Below are 19,857 nucleotides of genomic sequence, written 5' to 3'. Positions count from 1 at the left end.
CACCATACTCTTGATTAGGACTTAGATGTATGTTTTAAAGAGACAGAAGTCACTCTCTGTGCTCTTAGGCAGTGATCAGGAACTCCTGAGACTCAGGGGGAGATGAACTAAGAACCAGCTCAGCCGTCCCAACTGAGGGCATTGGTGGTGAAAGGAGAAAGCAAAAGTGACACCTTCCCATAGCCACAATCAGTCCTCCCAACCCTTAGGCCGGAATGGGGTGGGGATGGGATGGGAATGAAGGCTCAAAGGAGCAAGGCCGCCCTGGCAGTGGGTGAGGAGCTGGGAAGAAGGGCTGGTGTGACTGATGGGAAGGGACCTTCTCCTTCACCTGTTTGGGCACAGGCCTTGAGTCTCAGCATATCAGTGTCTTGCCTTGAAGACCTGAGCTCTCTTGTCCCTCTGGGACCACACTCCTATGCTAAGTGGGCAGCCTGGCCATGTTGCACCATGTGTTCTGTGGGCCTGGATCACTGCTTGCCCACCAAGGGCCTCCTGGGCTCCTCCTAAGATCTGGGGCACTTAGTCTGATCCTCTGCCCCAGAGGACAACCTGGGAGGGAACAGCAGCCATTGCATCAGCGTGTTTACTTGGGAACGGAAAAACAGTCTTCCAAAAGCCCTTGTCCAAACAAGGAAAATCAAACTGCTCTGTCTGCTCCCTGGAGACTCTACTTCTGAGACCAGGTCTTCACTGGCTTTCTGAGGAGGATGCTGCCTCAATTGCCTCTCCTGGCTGTGCAGCCTCTGCTGTCACCACAACAGCAGAGCTCTCTAGCAGGGGACCACCACCCTGAAAAAACAGAAGCCAATGGTCTGGATGCTTGGACACCTCTAATCAGATGCACATACACAGACTTGTGTGTCCATTTGTGTGTGTGTGTGTGTGTGTGTGTGTGTGTGTGTGTGTGTGTGTGTGTGTGTGTGTGCATGTGTGTGTAGCCATGAGTGGGAGAGAGGGTGGGAGAGAGGAAGCAAGAAATAAGGACTTTGGGCTACCATACAGAGCTTAGCAGTAAGGAGCATAGCTGGCCCTTAGGTGCCTGACACCAGAGCAAGGTTGTGGCCACCTCTTGACAGTCCTTAGGGGACAGATTGTTTGATGATTACGAGGCAGGCTGACCAGGCACAGGAGGCTCTCTCTCCTGGAGCATACCTGTGTGCTAGGGTGGGGCCTTCAGAACAGGAGAAAGCCCATAACATATAGGAGGAGCCTTCAGCAGAGCATGGCCCGAGCCTGGTCTGGGTAAGGTGAGGTTGGCATAATAGTGGGAGCAGAGAAGATGGCTTGGCAGTAGGAACCCAGGCTGCCATCTCCTCCTGCATCCTCTGGCCTCTTGTTCTCCCACAATTCCTGCACCCCTCATTCCCCCTTACTGGACCTGGTGCTGGCTCTACAACAGGATTTTTTTTTTCCAGGCTTAGCCCTCAACTGGCCTCCTTTCAGCCAGTGTTATCTCCCACGGGTGGGGCCAGAACAGTGAGCTGACCCTCACCCCAAGGCCTCCACCAGGCCCAGGCCCCAGAATTTCCTGTAGGGTGTGGGGTAATATTCCCCCCCCCCCGCCCCAAACATCCCCAAGGCTTCATCCCTGGTGCCTGTGAAGATGCTCTCACTTGGAAAGGGCCTCTGCACTCCGTAAATGAGGCTCTTAGTGAGGGGTCTGCCATGGAGGACCACTGAGTCCTCTAAAGAAGAGCCATGTAGAGCCTTGGAAAGCTAGGAGATAACTGGGGTACCCAGAAGGTCCAAAGGCAGGCAGGTCCCTCTCTGGAGTCCTTGGGGGACACTGTGATTCAGCTGGCACCTTGATTTTGGGAATCGGGGCATCCAGAGCCTGGAGCAAATACACCTCTAAGCTTACTGTCTGTGGTTCTTTGGAAAAGCTGCCTCAGGGAGGAACATATCCCCTCTTAGGGGAAGATGGTGTCAAGGCCAAGGAAGGCCCTGCCCCTCCCCCACTATTTTTTTCCCATCAGGAGGAAGGAGGCGGGGACCTGGGTGTAGTATGCCTGGAAGGCTTCAGTTCTGGGGCAAGGGGTGAGGGATTGGGGTGTAATGGGTTTGGGGGGAATGGGGGCGTGTCTCCAAAGACAGGAGAAAGGCAGGGATAGTGGCCTGTCAGCATCAGACTTCAGCAGCACCACGTGGGGGTGGAGGGCTTGAGAGTGTGGTGTGGCCCATCCCCCGCCTCACAGCACAGCCTGCAAGTGCTCACTGCACCCATCTCCCCTCTTTTCACCTGTCGCCTGCTGCTCACAGGGCCTGTAGCTGTGGTTCTGGTTTAGAACTTGCCATTTCAGAGTGTGACCAGTATGTCAGTGTACAGATCCAAATTTAGGACTGGGAACATTAAGGACACGCTTTCTTGAGAAGCCTTTCCCTCTGGAACTCTGCCTTCGCCCTCATAGCTTGTCCCTGGTGCTTTCCTGTCCCCCTGGTATGGGTGGTAGAATGACCAAGGGTGTGTCCTTGAGGTGAGGAAGGAGTTTTATCTTTGATTCATCTGAGTAACAGGTGGGGCCTCTTCAGGAGAGGCTGCCTTAGGACTTCTGGTAGGTTCTGACAAGGAAGAAGAGAAAGGGCCAAAACTGGGCTAAGATGGAGGAAGAGCCTTTGTACAGCGGCCCCTGGAATCCCTGCCAGGGAGCATGCCGAGCCCTCCGGAGAGGGGGGGCAGAATGGACAGGTTCTAAGGTCAATCCACTCTTCTACCTGAAAAGCCATGTACCCAGCAGTGGGCCTTTGGGGCTAGGAAGTGAGTTCACGGTCCAAGGATTAGAGAAACCAGAATCAAGGGCCACTGTCTGGTCACCCTTTACACTATCCCTGCCTTGGTAGGGTGTGGTGGAGAATGGCACCTGGCAGTGCTGGGCCCCACCCACCTGTCAGAACTGCCTGTAGCTCTCACTGTTTGTAGTTTTCACCTGACTGACAGAACCAGTTTCCCCACAAAGCACAGGGATGGGCCAGCTAACTTTGTAAACCACAGCATAGGGTATGGTGACCAGGGTTGTCACAGCTGCTTATCTACAAGGGTCTCTGAGGAAGTCACCCTCCTGCACCCAACTGTCCCCTCTCACGTGTGCCAGGGCCCCCATCGGGCTGCCAGCAAATAACTGAGGCAGTAGGAGGGCAGAGGGCAGCCTTGTGGAACCCCGGCCTCAGGTGAGTACAGGACATGGGGCTGGTAGAGCAGGGGTGCGCTTAGCCTCCAATCAAACTGTAGGAATCAATTAGCTTCTTTTCCCCTGTGCCTCAGTCTCCCCATGCCTCAGTTTCCCTATCTGTAAAATAGAAAGGAGCTAACCACCTGGGATGAAGCCTGAGGGAAAGATGTAGGTAAGGTCCCCTAGGCTGCGAATGGGGAGGGGTCTTGGGTTCTTGGAGGGAGCAGAGCAGGGCAAGAAAGAGGTGGGCCCCAGGTGTCTGCACCCAAAGCTCTTCTCTTGGGCTACCCTGGGTTGGTGCTCCCCATAGATGTTAGCAGTCATTATAGAGGGTGGCTGGGCCCAGTGATGCTTGCCCCACACAAACTAGCCACATGACCTTGTGTGATCAGTACTGGCTTCTGCCTCAGATACCATGTCTGTCAAATGAGAGAAGGCAGAAGAAAATGCTGGAAGCCTTTGGGCCCCTTTCTTCTTCTTTTTCCTTCCTCCCTTTTTTTTTCCGAGACAGGGTTTCTCTGTGTAGCCTTGGCTATCCTGGACTTGCTTTGTAGACCAGGCTGGCCTTGAACTCACGCGATCCGCCTGCCTCTGCCTCCCAAGTGATGGGATTAAAGGCATGCGCCACCACACCTGGCCCTTTCCCCGTTTTTGTGTGTTGTGCATGTACTTTCATATGTGTGGGTATATGTGAATATGTGCATGTGTGTACTTACATGTGGAATCCTAAGGTTGATGTCAGGAATCACCTTTGAATGCTCTTCCACCTGTTTTTTGAGGGAGCGTCTCAATCACACTCAGAGCTTGTGGGTATGGCCAGTCTTGCGAGCCAGCTTGCCCTGTCTCTGCCTTCTGAAGCTGGAATTACAAGTGGGCACCACACCCATCTGTCATTTACATGGGTTTCTGGGGACCCAAACTCTAGTCCTCAGGCTTGCATGGCAATACTTTAACTCTTGAGCCGTCTCTAAACCTTCAGGCTCTTGATTGCTTCAAGCACTCAGGATCCTACAGACCCTGGGCAATGCAGGGACAGAGAAGAAGAGGAAGGCATGCCGCCTGGCTGGCATCGGCTGCCTGGCTGGCATCTGCCGGATTCAGCAAGCAGGGGCAGGAATGCAGGGGTAGCTCCCGAAGGAGCTGTTGATAAGACCTAGGTGCTCAAAGACAGCTTCGTCCTGTGGGCAGCTCACTTTTCACAGGTCACCTTCTCCCCTTGCCAACCCAAGCTGTGGAGAAACTCTCTGGTCCTGGGTCCACTCCATGCCTCTGGTAAGAATAACCAGGTCCTTCTGGAAGCCTATTGTGGTGGACAACAGAGAGTTCTGTGTGGTTGACCCCACGAAGTAGTGCAGAAGGACACGTAGGGTCTGAAGCTTTGCCTGGTGGAAGGCAGAACTCTGGCCACCCTTAGATGAGAGTGAGCCTGGGGTGGGCAAGGGCCTCTCAGGTAGAGTTACACTCCAGCTTGGTTCAGGGCCATCTATGCAGGGATACAGCTCATGGGATTAGGGGACTCAGTTTACCCTTCCAGCAAGTGAGGAAGCCATTGCTCAATGCATTGGGGGGAAGGGCTCCTCAATTCCCACCTTGCTCCCTGGTATCAGACCAGCCTGGCTTTGTTACACCCCACAGGCAGAGTAGCTCCCGGCCATGTGGGGCAGCCAAGCAGCCCCAGATCACATGGTGAGGCTGGTATGGGGACAGCAGGAAGCAGAGGTCCCTCAGGTGGCCTCTTTGGTCTCAGACAGCAGACTCACACAGCCAGCTAGATCTTAGAGATCGTGACTTGCTGGGTCCTTAGTGTCCTCCTCTCTGATTGACAGGCAGAAACCATGTCCAGAGTCCAGACAGGCCCACCATATCCAGGAATCATGAGCCTTCCCCAGAGCAGAAGTCCCCAATGAGGGTGGGGTGAGCAGTGGGAGAGAAGCTGGGGCTATCAGAGCAGTGTACAGGCCTCTCAGAACAAGTCACTGCCCTCCGGACATCAGGTCCCCAGTGATCCTAAAGAGGAAGCAACAGCGACTGTGGCTGCCTTACATCCTCCAGTCTTGTGGCCCACTTGGGCAAAGTGAGGGCCTAGACCAGGTAAGGAAGTCACTCAGAGGCAGCGTTCAACCAGCTTTCCTGCTGGGTAGCCCAGTAGCAGTCTCCTGTCTCTCCATCAGTCCCCCACCCAGGGTAGAACGTGACCTGCAGAGCCATGCCACCAGAGGTGGCATACTCAGCACTAGAGTGGGAGAGTTAAACTGGGGGTGAGGGTTGTGTATGGAACACCAAGCCTCCTCTGAGAGGCCCTCAGATATGCCCGTTTGGTACAGAAGTGGCAATGACTCTGGGGTGGAGCTTTGCCCAGAAGTATGTCTGGCTGTCCCTGGGAAGCCAGGTCCTCCTCCCATCTATTTTGTATGAGGGTGTGGCGGCTCATGGTGAGTCTGGGCTGAAAGTAGATCAGAGTTCTCCACACCCCTGGTAGGTCCCTCTCCCTGCCTGCACTGTCCCCAGTCCTTCCTCTCATCCTCCGTGGTCCCCCGTGCCGGTTTGTGTAACCACTGAGAGCATCGTTCCTATTGCAGTTTGTATCCCAAATCAAAGGCCCGTCTCAAGTTAGATGTGGCCAGCAGGACATGGTGAGGACAGGCCTTTTAACTGATAGCTGCTGTCATTCTGTAGTCTGCCAGTTCTCCATCGGGTATGCAGAAGGCTAGGCTTTGTAGGCCACATCCCTTCATCCCTGAGCTGGTTTCAAGGATTTGTGCCCCCAGTAGCTTTTAATGAGTTTAGACCAAAACATCAGCACCTACACAGAGATGGAGGCTCCCACCGGTGACAGAGGGGCCCAAAAGCTAGACTCTCACCTCCCCGCAGCTACCCTGGCCTGCCTGCCTCCCTCTAGCAGCCCCCTTCCCAAGGACTGTGGGTGAGGAAGCTACCCAGGGACCACAGTGCCAACTTCTGCAGACACCTTGTGGCCCTGCTCAGAGAAAGACCCTCTACATATGGCTGCAAAATGGATGTGGCCAGCTGAGGCCACACAGCCATGGGGCTGGGTCCTTCTCATGGTCCCCAGCCCTGTGCAGGGTGCCCTATCTGCTTGCGTGCATGCAGGTGGAATGCGAAGGGAGTGTGGGAATGGAAGACTTCATTGATTCCTCGTCTGCGCCTCAGACAAGCCTGGGCGCAGATTACAGCTCTGTGCCTCCTTCTGTATTGGCCTTGACCTTTCTCCACAGAGATCCCATTGTTTTAGTTGAAGGTGGGCGTCTGTCAGCAGTGGAAAGAGTGATGCATAAGAGGCCAGATCCCTGCTTGGAAGGAGCCGGAAGGCAGTGAGCTGGCACTTTCTTGGTGGGGTGACCCAGCTGGGAAGAGTGTCCTCATTGAATATGGAGTCTTAGATGGAGGAGTACTCTCATTAAGTGGATGACTTAAGTCACCCGACTCTGTGTGAGGTGTCCCAGCTGGCAGGGGCCCTTGTCCACTTGTTCCCGACCTTTGTCCATTGGGATATGGGACTGATAGAGAAGGGGCAGCCACTGACTCCACCTTGTTTGCTCTCGGAGGTAGCATCACCCCTGATACTATGGCGGGCTTCTATGCGCTAGATGGGAAACTGAGTCTGAGGAGCCTATCTGGGCCCATATGAAGACAGGACTAAGGTAGGAATTGGAGCTGCCTCCTATCCCTGTTCTTGCCCTGCCACCTTCCTGGATCCTAGGTGGCCTATGACCCTCAGCTAGGCAGGAAAGAATGGAACCCCAGAGAAAAGGGACCAGGAAGTGCGTGCAGTCAAGGGAAGAGAGCCACATGGTTGCTCTCAGCCATAAATGGGAGGCACAAGTCTGCTGTTGAAGCCCTTGCTACACCCAGGCCCAGCTATATGTATGTATCTTGGTTGTGATCCCAGCAGCACAGTGGGAGCTATGAACCCCAAGAGCCCTGTGCCCATCAGCCTGGGGTACAGATAGTGGGGGATCCAGAGAGGGTCAGGGTCTCAGGAGGTATGTATGTGTCTATTCCTGCTCTGGCTGGACAGCCACTGCTTTACTAGGAAAAACTGCAAGAGGGGTCACTCCCCATAGCCTCAGGGATGCGTCTGCCTATCTTCTAGATCCCTTCAGAAACCTTCCATCCATGAGCTAGTCTCTGCAGTACTGCATTGGCCGTGTGTGTATCCAGCCCATGGAGCACAGAAGGGTTAAACAGTCAAACCAGCAGCCCAAGGAAGCGTTCTCTGGTAGAACTAATTCTCCAAGGAAGAAGAGCCCCACAGAAAGTCTCCCATGGAGACAGAGGCCACCTCAGCTACCTGGGTAGAGGGAAGACTGGCCACAGCCCTGCTAGGGTGAATATGTTACTCCCCCTCCTTTCTCCTCCTCCTCCTCTAGTAAGATGCAGAGCCTGCAAGTCCACTCCCGCCCCCAGGTCCATGGGCTCTGGCAGCAAGCAGGCCCTGCCTGGGCCTCATGGCACCCACACTGTCCCTGACTTGATACTCAGCTTTGACTCACCAAGGATCAGAAGTTCACCCCCCCCAACCCCCCTCCCACTTCTCCCATCAAACCTCAGAGTTCCAGGCACAGCCAGCCCATCTTCTACTCAAACCATCATTCTAAGAGTCACATGACTTCACTTGGGAGCCAAGTTCCAAATGTTTGAAGTGTGTATGGCCCTGTCTTCTGTGGGCTATAATAGAGCAAGACAGAGGGTAGATAGACGAGCAGGCAAGGTGGCCATGTGCATATGGCCAGGCCAGAGCCACTCTGCCAGAACCAGCAGAAGGACAAAAGGTGGTATCCATGCTTCACCTGCAGCCTTTGTAGGCTAAGGAGCTGGTCTGGCTGACACTGAGCAGGAAGGCATTAGAGCTTTCACTCCCAAAGCAGGGGTGTTGGGTATCAGATTCTACTCCTGTCTGCCAAATAGGCCTTCCAGGACCACACCTTACTTCATAGTGAGGGTTTATGCCCTTAACCCTGGAGATGACTGGCTTACACTGTGCAAGGAGGAGTCCTGGTTCCCCAGCCTGCCCTTGACCTGTTGGGCTTTCCTTGTGTTCCTGGCTTGCAAACACTCTGCTTCCCAGGCGTGGGCCAGAACTGGGCGATGGTGGCCATATATGCCTAACACCCCATTTCCTAGCCACTGCCCTGTCCTCTGCCTCATGAGCTGGCCTTCTGTGTGACTGCATCTCAGGCAATCAGGGTCTCTAGGCTAGGTCCCTCCTACCCAGAAATGCCACCACCCTAGACTTCCACCCCATGACCCCATGCATATGGAGGTGTGTTTGCCTTGGGCTCTTCCCTCTCAGATCCCACAGTACCTCTTCCACACTTGGACTTCAGGGCCGTGAGGGCAAGAGGAAGACACAACTGAACACAGAAAATGGCGTCATCTACAGCAGGGAGGGGCTTTAGCAACTGCGGGCAAGAACCAGCTGTGTTCAGATGGCCCTGAGTAACTGTGGGGGCTGAAAAGTGGCATTGCCGACTTTGGTCACAGAGGGTAGCGGGGGTTAAGCACACTTTTGCTTCTTATGACCTCCAGTAAGCAGAATCCAGGAGCCAGAGAGCTTGGCTGGAGGCCTTGGTATCTGCAGCGGAGTCTAGGAGACCTCCTCGTAGGCCACGTGGGTCAGAGGTGGGCAGCACAGCCCTTCTGGGTACCCAGCAGACCCAGGACTCTGCTGCTGCAGCCAGCATTGCATTTCCTCATCCATCCATCCTTCCTTCCTTCCTTCTTCCCTTCTTCTACCTTCTCTCCTCTTCCTTGCCCCCCCCTCCTCCCTTGAGGCTCTCATGGGTGGGTATTCATGGGGGGCTGAGCTCCCAGGACCTGTCAACCTAGAGCTTCTATTGAGAGGAGATCATTGGCCATCTGTGTGTAGGATGGTCCCCACCTCCCCCAACCCCCACTCAGCTATTCCAAGACCTCTACAAATATCACTAGCTAGAAGCAGTGACTTTGATGGTTACTGTGGGCAGCAAGCCTTGCCTTGGTCACTTCTCTGCAGCTCTTCCCTGAGCTGGAGACTTGGTGAGCCCAGTGTAGGAAGCTCACTGGTCAGGGAAGCCATCTTTCCTCTGGCACTTTCAGTCAGCATCATCTATAGCCCCATACTCCTAGGTCCCTACCCAGGAGCTTCCTCACTTGTTGCTGCCCTGGGTGATGGGATCAGCTGGTAGGCAAGACAGAACCAGAGAGAATATACATTTGAGCGCAGGGTATGCATGTGTTCATAGGCATGCGTGAGTGTGGGAGCCAGAGGTCAGAGGTCAGCCTCAGATGCGTTCCTCAGGAGCCATCCACCTTATTTTGAGACAGGGTCTCTCCCTAGCTTAGGACTTTATAGATTTGGCTGTATGGCCGGCCAGTGAGCCCCACAGGATCCACTTATCTCTGCCTCCCGAGTGAGTGCTGCGCTCCTGAGGCTCAGAGGGGTGAGCTCAGGCTCTCATTGCCAAGAGTTTTAGCAAAGAGGGAAGAACTGCCAGGGAGGGTTTCTAGGAGCCTCCATTGCTATGCAGAGAATGCGCATAGTTGCAGCCAAAGAGTGGTCACCCAGAGGACACTCTTCCTGAGTGGAATGTGACAAAACCCAGCCTGCGCAGTAGGGGTGGGGACACAGGGTGAGAGCAGAGCAGAGCCATACAGAGGGCCTTCAGCAGGCTTGGGCTCAGCATTTGCCAGGACGGTGAAGAGGCCCAGTGTGGCTGGAACCTTGTAGGTATAAGGAGTTGAGAGCAAGGGCTAGCAGCACAGGCCGGTCAGGGCCTGGGATTAGGAGACCTGGCTGGCCTGTGAGATGCACCCCCAGCACCTAGTGTGTTACAGTGGCCTTCAGATGGCAGGCACCTCTAAAGAGCAGGGTAGGTGGAGTCAGAGGACTGCAAGGCTGAAGCCTCCTGCTGAGCAGGCTGAAGGAAGCTGCTGCACCCCCCACTGGCCTGTGGGTCTCAGCTGTAGAGAGCTGTTGGCTCCTGGTGTACACCTCAGTTGCCTTGAGGCTGGAGTTTGGGGTGTCTGTTGATGTTGGCAAGGTAGTCACCGCCCCTCCCGTCTTGCATGCCTGAGTACAGGGGTGAATGAGAAGGAGTGGGACGCGGGGCTGGTCAGCTGAGTGACCAGAAAGGTTTAGGAGGGAAGAAGAAAGAGTGACAGGGTGGATGGATGATAGCTAAGTGGATGAGAGGATGGATGGATACATGAATGGGTGGATGGGTGGGTAGAGGGAGGGAGGAATGGGTGGAGGGGTGGATGGATGGGTGGATGGATACATGAATGGGTGGATGGGTGGATGGATGCATGAGTAGATGGATGGGTGGATGGATGGATACATGGCTGGGTGGATGGGTGGGTAGAGGGAGGGAGGGATGGGTGGAGGGATGGGTGGATGGATACATGGCTGGGTGGATGGGTGGGTGGAGGGATGGATGGGTGGGTGGGTGGGTGGAGGGATGGGTGGGTGGAGGGATGGATGGATGGGTGGATGGATGGTACATGGACACATTGATGAATGGAGGAATGATGCATGGATACATGGATAGGTAGATGAGTGACAGAGGGTTGGAGGGAGAGGGGGTGGACGGGCAGATGGGTAAGTGAACGGTCAGGTCGGTGAAGGGAAGAAGACAGGGTAGTGTGACACTAGTGAATGATGGGCTGCACTTTCTGATGAGTCCTTCCAGACATTTGCACACATCCTCCCCTGACCACACTTCCTGCAGGTGGGCGCATGGCCTGATGGGATAGCTGAGCGTAAACTGTAAACCCTGCCCCCAGCCTGTGTCACTCAATCCTTAAAGAAACCGATGGTCCTGGTGGGACAGACCAACCATGTCAACGCCCCTTGTCATGCTGCCAGGGATGGCCCCTTGCCCTCTCTGCAGGTCCCTAAGGGCCCCAGCTTGCCTTAGTTGCCCTGGGTCTGGCACAACCCAGGTATCTGAGAATCTTAGCTGAGTCACGAAGTGCACAGAGGACAAAGATGGGCTTTGGCTGTGGACAGAAACCCCCGAAACCATCGATACCCCAGGGACCTGCCCATTCCTGAATCCCACCTGGTCCTCAAGTCCAGCTGAAAAGACTATGTATATTTAGGATCAGGCCAATGGAAAAAAGGAGGCCAAGGTTGGCTCTCTGGGAAGCCACTGGCCACCTACAGAGCTAGAAAGCTGGGCAAGGGGAAGAGCTGGTCAGTGGACTTTTGAAGAACCTGTCCTTGGAAGCAGACAGACGATGCCCGGCAAAGCATCTTTGCTTGCCAGCACCTACCAGGCAACTCCAGAGCAGGGCCTGCCTTCATGATTTTTCTAATTTCTAAGAGTACCTGAGGTAAGATGGCTTCCCCTTGGTCAACAGGGAAAGGCTTGGGAGGTGGCTGATCACCTGTTCTCAGCTGACAGGCCCTGTTGAGGGTGAGGCTGTGAGGGCCCGTGACCTGCTGAAGGCATTGTGAGTGGCTCAGTGGCTGGCTGTGGTCCCTCCCCCTGTGGCCTCTCCTCTTCCCAGGGCTGTTTCCAGCAGGTAGGTGATGTCATGGGCTGGTATGAATCTGTGAGAGCACACCTGCACCTTCTCACTGCTCCGGACTCCGAGTCCAGGCACCCACACAAGACCAGAGACACTCAGGCAGGGCCAACAATCTCATGTGTCCTAAAATGGAGCAAGCAGGCCCAGGGACACCCCAGCCACCTGCTAGCTTGCTTCCTGACACTTTCGGGCCACCTGGTCTGCCCTCCCCATCTTGACCTCTCTGTGGACATACTGGAACACTCGCCCTGGCCTCAGATAATGCCTGACCACATGCCCCCCTCTTTTATTCCTTTCAGAAGCCCCCCAGCACCCACACCATGAAGGAGGAGGCCTTTCTCCAGCGCCGCTTCTCACTGTGTCCACCGGCCTCTACTCCACAGAAGACTGACCCCCGGAAACTCCCACGGAACCTGCTTCTGGGCTGTGAAAATGAGCTGGGGCCCATAACCCCAGGTTGGTGAGCTGGCTATGGGGAGCTGGGGTCCTCCTGACTCTGCAGCTATAAGAGCTTAGCTAGTGTCCCACCCCTCCAATACCTTTATAGCCAGTGAGAGTGACTCCCACACAAAGGGGACTATGGGTTTAGTGGGCAAAGAAGGGCCAGGTTTGCTACTGAGGGACTAAGTTACCTCAAGCACTGGCTGTGGGGACAGGCACCTGGCCCCAGCCCTGCTCTCCTGGCTAGGTGCCTGCAAGACTAGTTTCTGGGGCTCCATTTACTTGTTTACAAAATGGAGACAACATCAATTCCTATGTCCTACTTCCAAGCAGTCCTGAATCCTGGGAGGGAACAGTTTGGTCCATGCTACCTCTGTGCTACTTGCGGATAAAATTCTGGGTCCTGGAATATGGGCCCTACCACAAAGAATATTTTCGTGGCCTCCGGGCCTGTCCACCCAAAGCTGAGTCTGTGATGAGCCCTCTCTGCCCTGTGAGTGGCCGCTGGCGATAGAGGACCTACCCCTTCTTTCCAGGGATCCTTAAGGAGTGGAAGGTGGGATTGTACTACTTTACAGCACTCCAGCCATGCCCCACCCCTCTGCCCTCTTCTCTCCCTACCCTCCACCCCCACCCCCCATGGCTCACTGCTAGATACAGAGTGAGGAGGAGGCACCAGCTCTGGGGTGGGGGTGGGGGGAAGGTGCAAAGTCAACAAGGAGGGAGAGCTAGGAGTCAGGTCATTAATAATCTTAGCCACCAGAGAGGGAAACTGAGGCCATGGGGAGGGCTCTCTAGACAGTCACTGGGATACAAGCAAGGTTGATGCCTAGTAGCCTGTAGCCCTCATTCACTTGTGCTGTAGGAACAAGGCGAGGGTAGGAGAGGAGGTGAGGACTGGGTCCCAGTGAGGAGGCAAGAAGGAGACGGGGCATGGGCGAGCCTCAGTTCATGAGCAGTTTCTGGAGGCTTGAGCTGTGGACTAACTGACTGGGCAGTGTAGGGACAATGCCAGGCCCTCTTCAAGGAAGAGCTGACAGGTTCCAGGAGCAGGGGTGTGGACAGGATATGTGTGGCAGCAAAGAGAATAAGGGTTGCTGACCTGTCTGCACTGACGTGACGCCCCTGCCGTCTTGGGTGCTTTGGATCTCAGCCTCTCCCGGGCCCAGGATGCATCTTCCCACATGTGGCCTCTGAGAGTGGACAGCTGCCTCCCTGTCACCAAGGCCTGAGTCACGGGGCTGTCCAGGCAGAGAGTAGGAGCTCCTGAGGCCCAATCACATGAGGGCCAGTCACCACACTGGGGTGTTAGGTGACCTCAGTGCTGCTGCTTTCTGGCCTGTGGGTAGACCTACTTCCTCAGGTCACCTTCCTGACTTTTCTGCAGAGAATATTCCCAGTGCTCAGCTCCCGCTCCGCCCTTCCCAGAGCTCCTGGGAGGTGGTCTACAGAGCCCCCAGCCTCCCAGCCATTTCTTCCACTCATACCCATGCCTAGCCTGTGACTTCAGCCAGGAAGAGTTTCACCCCACCACTGACTCACAGCCTCTGTTATTAACCTCAGGCCCACTTCCCCCCACGCAGCCCCCAGTAGCCAGATCACACCCATGCCTGGCTTTGGGCCACCCCACCCACCATCATCTCACTCCTTCAAGCTGCAGAGTACAGGGAAACAGGGCAGGAGTCCAGGTAGCAAGCCTCCCTCCCACCTGTTCAGCTAATCTGGGGCAAGACTGTGGGACTACCAGAGTCCTGCATTTTGAACGCAGTGTCCCTCTCTGAACCTAGATGCCATGCAAGGGCCTAAGCCACACCCTGCTGGCCCAGCTGCCCTCCCCTCCTGTCCGCAAGCTCCTCCCCGGTTTCCTTTCTGTGGTTGTGAGGGCCTGGCCTGGAACCCCTGGGACCCTTTATTGAAGCCCAATGTACTTCTCAGGGCCACACCACTCTACTGGCTTCCTGCCCTTCCCAGGCAGCCATCAGGGCACTCTTGCCTCTCTGAGAAGTCCTGCCTACCCATTGTCTTCCAGGGAGGGACATGGAGTCCAACGGCCCATCCCCACCCAGAGATGAAGAACCCCTGACCCCAGGCTCTGCCACGAAGGTGCCACCGGTAAGAGCCTGGCTGTGGGAGGATGGGAGACGGGGGAACCTAGGTCAAGGGTCAGCGGGGAACTGACTGAGCCTGCAGTCCCCGTACTCACCCAGAAAAGCCTCAACACTCAGGCTGCGTCCTTGCTGCGTGGGGTTCATCCAGCTGTCTCTCTTGTTTTATTAGGTGCTTAGTATAGCCCAGGGGAACCCGAGAAGGGATGTGTGCCAGCCAGGACTATTTGGGGAGTAGTAAGTACCCATGAAAGGAAGCCCCTCTGCTGAGGGGAAACCTCAGCGATTAGGCCTGCATTCCCCCTTCCACACTGTGTGGTTCCCTCTGCAGCCACTTCCTGGTGGTTTCTATTTCTTAGCTGTAGTAAACAGTTGCCCTGGGTACCCGGGTGCATGTGTGTCCGGGTACAGTCCTCTGCGGACTTTACAGATGCTAAGGTAGCTATGGACTTCTAAAACATTCTGCGCTTAATGCTTGAAGAACTGCCAAAGTCCTGTGCCCTTGGTGAGCACCAGCAGGCCATGGGTGGCCCTCCCACAGTTCTCTCTAGCAAGCACTGGTGGTTTTTATTTTGTTTCTCACTATAGTCTTCCTGATTGGCATCTCAGTACGGCTGGGTTTCCGTGTTGACTCAGATCTGCATGGCATCATGTGCATCTTCCTGGGGGCAGCTGGTGGGGTGGGATATCTGCCGAGTCTTTCGCCTGTCTCCCGATTGGCTTGTCTGTCTTTTTCCTGTTGAGTTGTAAGCAGTCTTTTCTATATTCTGAATCCTTGGCCTTTCTCAAATGTGTGGTTTATAAATACTTTCTCTCATCTGGAGGTTGTTCCAAAGTACAGTTTAATCTTTTTCTTTTTAAAGATTTATTTATTTATTTATTTATTATGCATACAGTGCTCTGCCTGCCAGTACAACTGCAGGCCAGAAGAGGACATCAGATCATATTATAGATGGTTGTGAGCCACCACGTGGCCACTGGAAATTGAACTCGGGACCTCTGAAGGAGCAGTCAGTGCTCTTAACCTCTGAGCCATCTCTCTAGCCCTGTACAGTTTAATCTTATTTTATTACATGTGTATATGTGTCTGGTGTGTGTAGTTTGAATGGTATGTGTGGTGTGTGTGCACCTGAAGAGACCTGAAGCTGATAGCAGGTGTCTTTCTCCATTGCTCTCCGCTCCTTTTTTTTTTTTTTTTTTTAGGGATTGTCTCCCCCTGAACCCAGAACTCACCAATTCTGGCTACTCTTGCTAGCCAGCTTGCTCCAGAATCCCAACTCTACCCCAATTGCTGGGATTACAGGTGGCCACACGTCTGTCTTGCTTTTACATGCCTTGTTTCTGGGTATCCAGACTCTAGCCTCCATGCTTGCGTGTCAATTGCTTTATTCACTGAGCATCCAATTCCAGCTTTTAAGACATTTTTTAAGGCCTCAGAGCTCCAGGAAGATTTCAAAATCTCCAGTTCTAGGGGACCCTTCCATTTCCTAGGTGTTCCTGTGTGGCCTGGTATACATAAGGACACGAGATTGACTTGAGGTGTGTGCGGAGGTACTCTGGTGTGTAGGCAGCATGCCAAACATGGCCTTCAGGAGGAATACTCTCAGCAGTGATCAGCAGCCTCTACACTGACCTGACTGCTTCCCATAATGCCCTTGGCCTTGCCTCCCAGAATGCAATGGCTGCTCTACCCCAGGACCCCAGCTTGCCTTCCTTCTTCCTCTGTGGCCTAAAACAAGCACAGCTGGTTCAGCCCAGTGTGATGAAAAGCTGGGTGGCAGAGGTCATTCTCAGGGCTGTAAATAGTGGGGATTTTTTGTGAGGGGGGGGGCGGGGCAGGGTAGTGGTTAGAGTCCTTTTATTTTGTGTGTGGCTGTTTTGCCTGCATGCATATGTATGCAGCACCTGCATGCCTGGTGCCCGCAGAGCCTAGAAGAAGATGTCAGATCCTCTGGAACTGGAGTTACGGATGGTTGTTAGCCACCATGTAGATGCTAGAAATCAACCCAGGGTCCTTTAAAGGGCTGTTAGCCACTGAGCCATATCTTCCGGTAAAACAGTGTTTTAACTGGGCTGGAGACATGGCTCAGTCATTACAGGCCAGGCTCACAACCAAAATAGTGTTTTAATTTAAACCATTGGTTGATTCGTCCATCTCTTCATATTTCTTGACAAACACCAGCTGCTAGTCTGAGCCGGGGCTGCATTGGCCTCCTGCAAGGGTGCTCTGATAAACAGCTGACCACAGAACTGGCTGCCGGGCTGGGACTGTCCAAGCCCTGGGCAAGTCAAGGGCGCATGTCACCACCAGTGTGGTCAGAGCTGTCCTTCTCCTGGGCAGACTTCTGGAACTGAGGAAGAGAAATGTGTACCAACCACAGGGAAGAGCAGGCCAGGCTGGGGAGCAGTCTTCAGAGTCGCTCCCTCCCTCCCCCCCGTGCCCCCCCCCCCAGGCCCTGTCCCTAGCGGCCTGCTCCCTGCCACCACATTGTCCTTGATCCTCAGCTCAAAGACTGCTTTTGAGCTGAGGCCCCTGGCACTCCCTCTGGTGATCTGGAATGTTCTTACGTGGCTTAAGAGGGTGGAGCTCTGAAGGGGGAGCACCAGGTTCAATCCCAGCTTGGCTCTTTAGTTGCTACATGACCATGGTAAGTAAGCTTCTGAGCCTTGCTGTGAAATATTTGTTCCCCTTCTCTGCAGGACAACGTATAATACTTAGTGGCCTGAGCTGTTGCGATCGGTTTGTTTGTCTTTGAGACAGGGTCTCACTGTGTGGCCCTGTCTGGCCTGGAATTCATTATGTAGACCAGGCTAGCCTCCAGCTCAGAGAGCTCAGCAGTCTCTTTGCCTTCTTTTTTTTTGTTTGTTTGTTTTTGTTTTTGTTTTTGTTTTGTTTTGTTTTGTTTTTCAAGACAGGGTTTCTCTGTGTAGCCTTGGCTGTCCTGGACTCGCTTTGTAGACCAGGCTGGCCTCGAACTCACAGCCATCCGCCTGCCTCTGCCTCCCGAGTGCTGGGATTAAAGGCGTGTGCCACCACTGCCCGGCTCTCTTTGCCTTCTGAGTGCTAAGATTAAAGGTGTGTGACACCACATCCAGCTGAGCTGTTCTGTTTAATATGCGTGTATAGGCCAGTGAGATGGCTCGGTGGGTAAGGCACTTACCATAGTCCAGGATCAGCTGAGTTTGATCCCCGCAACCCACACTGGAGGAGAGAACCTATTCTTGCAAGACATCTTTGACCTACACACACACACACACACACACATGAATAATGTTTAAACAGTGATTACATGAGTACAGATGTACCCACCAACAGAAAACCCTACACACCCTCACAGCCTCCCTGTACGTTTGGGCCCCATCCATCTCTCAGAGCCAAGCACAGTCATCCTTACTTCCTTAGGTCACAATCTATCACTTTGGGGAAGTCGAGGCACTGTAAACCTGAAGCACTAGTCGCCCAACGGTCAAGGCAGAGAGCAACTGACTACTACAAGTCCTCAAGCTCAGCATACTCTGCTTTCCATTCAGCCCATGACATGGTGCCAACCGCATTCAGGGCGGGCCTTCCCACCTCAGTGGACCCAACTAAGAAAGTCACAGGCCAACCTGTGATCCAGAGAGACCCTTACTGAGACCGCCTTCCCAGGCGATTCTGTGTACTGTCCAGTCGGACGATTAAAACTAGCTCTCAATATAATTTTCACATCACAAAATATTATTTGACCTTTTTTTTTCCAGACACTTCAGCTTGTTCCGTGTAGGAGAATGGGCTATGTCAGATGATAGCCACACTTTGGGTTTTTTGGTTTGGTTTGGTTTGGTTTGGTTTTTCGAGACAGGGCTTCTCTGTGTATCCTTGGCTGTCCTGGACTCACTTTGTAGACCAAGGTGCACACTTTGGGTTTTAAATGAATGTGTTCATTAAGCATTTAGCAAGCCGGAGTACAAGAACACACGTAGGTAGCCAGTAGACAGAAGCAGTGGGCAGCAAAATACCATCAGATGAGGAGTTTGCAGCACCCAGTACAAGTGACTAGGGTAGCCTGATTGGGAAGTGAACAAGGGGACTGCTGGCCTCACAGCATCCACAGAAATGGCCTGGGGAAGTTGAGGCAGTCAGCTGGAGTTCCCAGCTGTGCCTTCTGTCCATAACTGAGTTCTGACTTCTTGTCCCCATTGTGGGCTCTTGTTACATTGTGGTTGGAACAATGGTAGCTCCCTCCATTAGAAGCGGTCACCTTCCAGCTCTTCTCAAGGACACAGCACTTGAATTCTTTAGGGCTACTGTCTTCCCTCTCTGTCACAGAGTTGGGGAGGGGCAGCCATCCTTAGACCGGAGGCCTCGGAGGGCACTGAGGCAAACATGCATAGTTTGAAACGGGGTGGGTTACTTCCTTGTTCCCAGAGCCAACCTCTCTCTCAGTGAGTCCCAGCGCACAGGACATCACCAGGATCATGCACAGCACACCTGTGAGACCCAGGGGCACCCCAACAGGGTGGCATGCAGGGTTCAGGGCACAGTTTGCCATCCATACTCTGGCCCCACACCCCAAACCTCACTTTCTCCATCTGCAGGACTCTGTCTCCTTCTAGCTTTGTGATGCATAGATTACTATTCTGGGTCCAGGAAGTGAGCTGTGGGCCCAAGCTCAGGTTTTGGCTCCCATGTGTAGCCTCCAGCAAGGCCTCAACACTGACCCTCCAGACGTATAGCCCCCAGAGCCAGTGGGCATCCCTATCAGTCTCCTTGTTGGCTCTGCCCAGAGATGAGCCCCTGGTGGGGGCCAACAAGTGGCATTGTGTTCTTGGAGCTGAGACAGTCTAGGAGCTTGTCCCCACCGTGCCCTAGCTGCCATCAAAATGCTCTTTTGCAAACCCCACCATATTACTTTTCTCATTGCTGAGACAAAATGCCGGATAAAGGCACCTTACAGAGAGAAGAATTTATTTTGACTCATAGCTCAAGAGCATAGTCCATCGTGGTGGGGGTGGGGAAGGCACGGCTGCAGGAGCCGAGGCAGTTGGTCTTATTGTACCCACAGCCAGGAGGCAGAGATGAATGCTGGTGCCCAGTCCACTTTCCCATTTTTGTTCATTCTGGGGACCCCAGCTTTCTGCTGCCCTGACACCGCCCTCACCAAACACCATGTTCTCTCTCTCTCTCTCTCTTGCAGGCCGAGTACAGGCTATGCAACGGATCTGACAAGGAATGTACCTCCCCAACGACCAGAGTCTCCAAGAAGGACACTCTCAAGGTGGGCCTGGCCCAGGGCAAGGACAGAGGGAACACCCACACCTGCTACATCCTCCTTTCCTTGTACTTTGCTGGCCATGGGACGACCTGGGGCAGGCCATGCTCCCTCTGACCCACTTCTGCTCTGGTCGCAGGCACAGAAGGAGAGCTACCGACAGGAGAAGAAGCGGGCCACGAAGCAGCTGTTCAGTGCCCTGACTGACCCCAGTGTGATCATCATGGCTGACAGCCTGAAGGTAGGCAGGTGCCGCTTGCTCACAGGGGCTCCTGTAGGCTGGGACATCTGTGGCACTTGGGAGACAAGTCTTTTAAGTATTTGTCACTACAGAGTTGTCTGAGTGGCTCCCAA

The 19,857-nt window shown here is 54.1% G+C and overlaps 1 protein-coding gene across 1 annotated transcript in view; it reads left to right on the top strand.

Annotated features, from left to right (window-relative positions):
* The window catches only part of Osbpl5 (oxysterol binding protein like 5), a 53,612-nt gene that overhangs the window by 14,166 nt on the left and 19,589 nt on the right, over nt 1-19,857 (top strand). Inside the window, exons 2-5 of the mRNA XM_051145727.1 lie at nt 12,005-12,161; nt 14,176-14,258; nt 19,429-19,509; nt 19,643-19,744. Of these exons, the coding sequence (XP_051001684.1) occupies nt 12,026-12,161; nt 14,176-14,258; nt 19,429-19,509; nt 19,643-19,744 (402 nt within the window). The 5' untranslated portion in view covers nt 12,005-12,025. The remainder of the gene's footprint in view (nt 1-12,004; nt 12,162-14,175; nt 14,259-19,428; nt 19,510-19,642; nt 19,745-19,857) is intronic.

Source organism: Acomys russatus, chromosome 5 (genome assembly GCF_903995435.1).
Source record: "Acomys russatus chromosome 5, mAcoRus1.1, whole genome shotgun sequence".
Taxonomy (NCBI): Eukaryota; Metazoa; Chordata; class Mammalia; order Rodentia; family Muridae; genus Acomys; species Acomys russatus.
This window is presented reverse-complemented; position numbering and strand designations above follow the sequence as displayed.